The following is a 6,353-nucleotide window of genomic DNA, read 5'->3' on the forward strand; positions in this document are numbered from 1 at the left end:
TAACCGTGCAATTGATGAAGTTGTTGTCAGCAGGAATCGCTGATACTCGTGGCCTTGCGACGATCATAGTCTATTTTTCATCCGCGCACAACACTTTTTTAGGTGGTACTGATCCGAATTGGAATGAACACCTCAATAAAATCAGGATTGAAGATCACTTGTCCATTTCTTTGTATGTACTACATGCAAATCATATTGAAATATAAGACCTTTTCAATCTTGAACTGCGCTTTTGTAGGTTAAGACCATTTTCGTTTTGACAGTAGCTACAAATTCTCAGATTATAGACATTTTTTATAAACTAAGAGCGTGTTGTATTTTTTTCTCCTATTGCAACGCATGATCCTTTTGCTAGTATATCTCAATGCATATCAAACTCATACTTCCTCCGTTTTTAAATATAAGTTTTTGCAAATGGATATATACATGCTTTAGAATACTTTAAAATATAAATTCACTTGATTTGATCACAACATCAACACAAGTTTCATCAATCCTCCCAGGCAATCCAGATAAAGCATTTCTCCAGATAGTCTCAGTACTTAGTTTAAATCTGAATTTTCGAACCCGAGATCTAAAAAACCATTTTTTTATCCAATCCAAAGTCCAAACAGGGCTTTGGAAGCCCATGAGATATGTCGTGCATGGTGAAATGGTGGCTTAGCGACCGGGCCCAAACATCTGACGAACGGCGCGGCCGATCGAGCATCGCCGATCCGAGGCGGCCACTGCGCCCGTCTCACTCTCTTTCACCCGCACTCCCACCGTCCCACGACGCGATCCCCTCTCCCGTTTCCACCCCCAACTCCTCCTCCCTTCCGCCCCAAAAATCCCAACCATTTCTCCGCCTCCGGCTCCGCCTCGGCACGCGGCCGCCGGCACACGCTGCGCAGGTAAATCCTCAGCCCCCCTCCCCCCGCCATGCGCATCTCTCAGACCGGACGCGTCGCTCGGGCTTCCGATCAAATCGAGCAGACCGCGCTCTTCTTCTGCCAGATCTCGATCTCGCGCTAGGGTTCCTCGGCCCACGAGCTCGAGCGGGCGTTTATTTATTTATTCCTTCTGTTGGTCTTGCAGGAAGTAGGAAAGGGAGCGATGGAGGATGACTCGCCGGCCACGAAGACGGTGAAGGGCGCCGCGACGGGTCTGGCCGCGGGCACCATCTGGGGCACCATCGTCGCCACCTGGTACGACGTGCCCCGGGTGGAGCGCCACGTCGCGCTCCCGGGCCTCGTCCGGACGCTCAAGATGTGCGGCAGCTACGGGGTCACTTTCGCCGCCGTCGGAGGACTTTACATCGGGGTGGAGCAGATTGTGCAGAGCCAGCGCAAGAAGCGCGACTTCGTCAACGGGGCCATCGGCGCCTTCGTCTCCGGCGCCACCGTCTATGGCTACAGAGGTTAGATACATGCTTTCGCCGTCCTGTCCTGACCACCGATCACACGTTGAGATTTGCATTTGCTAATGGATAGCGATAAACTTGGGGATTGCGTTATTTCTTTGTGTCTCTGGTCAATATTCAATGCAGTCATGCGGGTATCAACCTACATTGCGTTCGACTGGTACTGATTATGACAATAAGATGATCTATTTTGCACGAACTGGGTTCTGTTAGATCGGTGAGTTTAGTTATATTTTGAGGGATTATCATTGACGAAAGGCCTCAGAAGAGGAGACACACTATGATTGGTTTATTGAATAGCATTGCTTGCTCTCTGACAATCACTGCCATTAGATCATAGGTTAAAATCGCTCAAACTTTGCCTATTTTGAAATTAATTTCAGCTGTAAGTACTTGTTCCTATTGCAGCCCGATGAAATGATTTTTGCTAGGTCCTTATGTCAATGAAAGTTTTATTCATGTGATCATGTCATTGGATCACATATCTCATAGGAGACACAGCTTCTTTTGGTGAAAAAATCTTTGAAAATTATTTCCACGCATAATAATAAAAGTTTGTTGGCAAACCTGAATAAACTGGTGGCCCTTATACTTCTATAGGATGTTAGCTACAATCTTAAATACCTTGAAAGTGTTCCTCCATTTGTTAACAACATTTAGAGAACTGCATTAAATGATAGAATGATTCTCTTGTTTGAGGAACCGTTACCTAGATATCTCATATCTGGAGCATTTTGGATTGGTCCATCCTAATATAGTAATATTAGATGATGGCATGGCTTATGCTCCCATATTTAGTTGGCTTCTGGTGACTACGCAGTAAGAGCTATTGTGTGGACAGATACGGGTCAGAAATGTATAATGGATTTCACAATTCACATTAGACTTACCATGTTTTCGTAAAATGGGTTCCCTGGCTTAGCTCTGGTCATATTAAGCCTCAATGCCTGAACAGTTCTATTCTAACTGGGCATGGTAATCTAAGATTCACCGAGAATAATATTCAAATCCAGTTCTGATATGTACTCCCTCCGATCCAAATAAGTATCAAGTTTTGAACTGTGTTTAGTTCAAAATTGTGTCACTTTTTATGGATCAGAGGTAGTAGTATTTTTGGATACTATGGCTTCCAGAGATTTATGTTATTGAAATTTTGAAGTATTTCTGTATTTGGATCCAACAAACTCCAGAGTTTTATGAATCACAGCATGGTAAATACTAATAATATCAAGGATTTCTGGAAGTGTGCTAAAGACCGTTAAAAAAACTGAAGTCAAGCCTCCAAAGTCAACTACATCTCTGGATGATTATGTTTGCATCCACTTTAGTTTTATCTCTTTGTTTCTTCATAAATATGCTAGAAATAGGCTGAAGTATGATGTAGTATTTCTTTGTTTCTTCATAAATGTGTTAGAAATAGGCTGAAGTATAGTAGTAGTAGGTCAGCTGGAGCTTCCTTCGTAACTAAGGTAATGCATGCATCTAGACAGCCAGTACTCGATTTTCCTTTTTGCATGTACTGGCAGCTGCTATACTGCATGGCTGGTTCAGTATATGAAGTAGCAGCTGCCAGTACAATCAAACTATCATGTGTTCTGCCCCAGCTCCCTACTACTTCTATACTTCAGCCTATTTGTAACAAAATAAACCTAAAGAACAGGAAAAGGAAGCAGATTATATTCCCTGTGTTAGATATATTTATTATTTATAACTAACTGTATGGTGACTTATGTGCATAGTTTTGTGTACTGACTTTTTATCAATCTTGAAGTTGAATGTCGATATTGTTAAAACTTGAATGTAGATATTGTTGTTGACCATAGGCTATTAATCAGAGTAACAACAGATTGTTTTCCTAGCTACACTTTAGACATAACACTACTAAATACTGCAACTATCAAACACATTGGACTTGTCCCTATAGTGTGAAAAAACCGTGTTCTCATAAATACCTTAAAAGTGCTCCTCCTTTTTTTAATGATATTTGGAGAACCACATTAAATTAATGTCGATTCTCCTGTTTGAGGAACAGTTTGATATATCAGATCTGGAGCATTTTGGATTGGCCCATCCTAATATTGGATGATGCCATAGTTTATGCTCCTATATTTATTGGCTTCTGGTGACTATGCAGTAAGAGTTATTGTGTGGACAGATACGGGTCAGACATGTATACTGTATTCCACAGTTCGCATTAGACTTACCATGATTTCGCAAAATGGGTTCCCTGTCTTAGTTCTGGTTGTATTAAGCTGAATGACTAAACATGTTTATTCTAACTGGGGATGATAAGCTAAGATTCATGATCTATATTATTTGGATTCAGTTTTGATAAGTTATATTTTGGAGTGGGTTCCAGAGATATATGTTATAGAAAAAATTGAGGTGTTTGGATATAACAAAGTCCAAAGTTTTATGAAATCATAGTGTGGTAAATACTAATAATATTTGAAGATACATGGAAATGTGCTAAACCTCTTTTTTATTGGCTCAAGTCAAGCATCCAAAATCGAGTACGTTTCTGGATGATCATGTCTGCATCCACTTCAGTTTTAGCACCCTTTTCTTCATAACCTAATCCTAAAGAACAGAAAAGGGAAGTAGATAATGTCCCCGTGTTAGATGTATTTATTATATTTAACTCAAAAACATTTGTGCGTACAACTAGCTATATGATGGCTTATGGGCATGGTTTTGTGTACAAACCTTTATCAATCTTAAGGTTATTGTTACAATTGTAATGTAGATATTTTTGTTGAGCATGACCTTTTAATCAGAGTAACAACTGATAGTTAACCTACCTACACTCTAGACATAGCACTATACAAAATGCTGCAACTATCAATACATTGATATTATCTCAATACTGTAAAAAAACGTGGTTCTCATAAACTGCTGAATTTCATGGGAACTGGTTAATAATTGTTGCTTACCAACATTTAGATTTTGATGAACTGAATCATCCAAAGAGGATCTGTACTTTTTTATGTAATGATCAAGGTGTAGCAAAATGATGTTAACAAGCCATTTACCTTTTTAATGAATCTTAATTAGATAGGGCTAAACTAGTTATAATTGTCTGGCATCCCATTGGACTCATGGAACTGGTATGAATCATGATTGCGAAGAAGCTCATTCGTGTGCGCTTGCTGGAGCGAGCGAATCGATCCAAAGCGAAGCCTCAGCTGACATGCACGGTGTCGGGCCCATCCACAAATCTACATCTAATCTCTCTCCCTGAGTTTCAGGGGGGGGGGGGCTAATTTTCCCAAAGCGCTCGTCCCAGCATTATTTATATATATTTGTCGTACAATAAAATAACACATGTCCTATTAGTGTGTATGGAGTGGGAAAAAATACTAATCGATCCCAATTTTAGTGTATGTACCATTGTGCATGGTTCATGATAAATCTGCATAATACCATGGCTTTCATTTATGCAACTTGAAAACCCGAGTGGTGTTAGTCCAGATCATGCATGTGGACATCAGAAATATGAATCCGGCTACTGTTCACGGATTCTTAACAGAATTTTGATACTGGATCCAGTGAGAAATAGTACTCCCTCTGTTCATTTTTATAAGATGTTGTAGACATTTCAGACAGTGCTGAAAATAGTTCAATCTGAGCTGTCTGAAACGTCTTATAAAAATGAACGGAAGGGAGTATTGTATGATATCCCTGTCAGATGGATCATTATTCCAGTGTCAAACATCATTGAAATCGGTCACCACTGCATGCAAATGCAATAGTGTTAATTCTTTGGTATGTGCCCCATCATGTTGTGTGATAATGTCGACACCCTCTTTAAGGTACCTGTATTCATATTCATATGAACCAGTATTATTGGCTAGGAAGACTTCTAATTGTGTTAATTGACAGGAAAGAGCATTAAGTCTGCCCTCATCGGTGGTTCTAGCCTGGCATTCACATCTGCCATCCTGGACGTTGGTGGTAATACTACCAGAGTGGACAATGGCAAAGCGTACCATGCATACACAATGGAAAAGAAGCCCGAGCCTGCGCATTGACCAAGGTTGTGTACTTGTAGCACAAATCATGCAAACCATCAGCTCGGTGAATTTTTGAGCTGACGTGTGCTGTTATGTCTGTTTTGCTGATGCACCTAGTTCCTTTGCAAAGCTGTAGTAACTTGTTTTGCTCGAGGGCAATACAACAGACCTGGAATAAATATCTTGCTTTATTTTGCTTCATCATTGGTTACGATAATAATCACATGTGACTCAATATTGTTATCCCGACCCTTGAAGTTGTGGCTTTATGAATTTTGTTCTGTGCTTCAAGCGTCAAACTAGAGTCAGCAAGTCTATATTTCTCTCTGTAGTTGCTGAACTGTGTTGTGTTGGAACTTTATGATGCTTTTACGTCCGGCTTTGTGTAATAATACATCATACTTTGATAGTTAGATGATCTGTTGGGAAAACCTTATAAAAGCTGTAGTACCAGTGTTTTGTGTAGTATTCATTCCTTTTTTTCAGAATTCTTGCACTACACATTTGACTACACCCGTAATAGGATAATTGTATGCTTAGTAATTTCATGGCACCAGTGGTACAACGAACTGGGTGTCACGACCTCGACTTGACCAGGTCGCCGGCGGTGAGATACAGGCTTGGGTGGCTGAGGTTCGGCGAGAGGAAGAGGGTCCGGGCGAGAGAAGAGAGAGCTAAGACAAGATAAGACAGAGCAGAGGGAAATGAGGAGCAAAATATTCTCTATTTGAAAATCATACACAACCTGTTACATGCTTGCTCTTATATAGCCAGCAACTCAAGTACCAGGCCCAGCTCGACACACCGTGGCCTAACCCAATCAACTCCATTACACAACCCACCAATTCAATTCCCTACGCGCGCTTCTCGTCTCTGTCATGCTCGACTCTTGTTGTCTCTGTCATGCTCGACTCTTGTTGTCGCCGCCGAGGTACTAA

At 40.9% G+C, this 6,353-nt stretch overlaps 1 protein-coding gene across 1 annotated transcript; it reads left to right on the top strand.

Annotated features, from left to right (window-relative positions):
• Positions 1-626: 626 nt before the first annotated feature.
• LOC123401629 (outer envelope pore protein 16-3, chloroplastic/mitochondrial-like) lies at positions 627-5,616 on the top strand. The gene is made up of 3 exons (XM_045095465.1): positions 627-893; positions 1,078-1,399; positions 5,285-5,616. The coding sequence occupies exons 1-3, from the start codon at positions 636-638 to the stop codon at positions 5,431-5,433; spliced, it is 729 nt and encodes a 242-aa protein (XP_044951400.1). The 5' UTR covers positions 627-635; the 3' UTR covers positions 5,434-5,616.
• Positions 5,617-6,353: the final 737 nt, after the last annotated feature.

Source organism: Hordeum vulgare, chromosome 6H (assembly GCF_904849725.1).
Source record: "Hordeum vulgare subsp. vulgare chromosome 6H, MorexV3_pseudomolecules_assembly, whole genome shotgun sequence".
NCBI classification, from domain to species: domain Eukaryota; kingdom Viridiplantae; phylum Streptophyta; class Magnoliopsida; order Poales; family Poaceae; genus Hordeum; species Hordeum vulgare.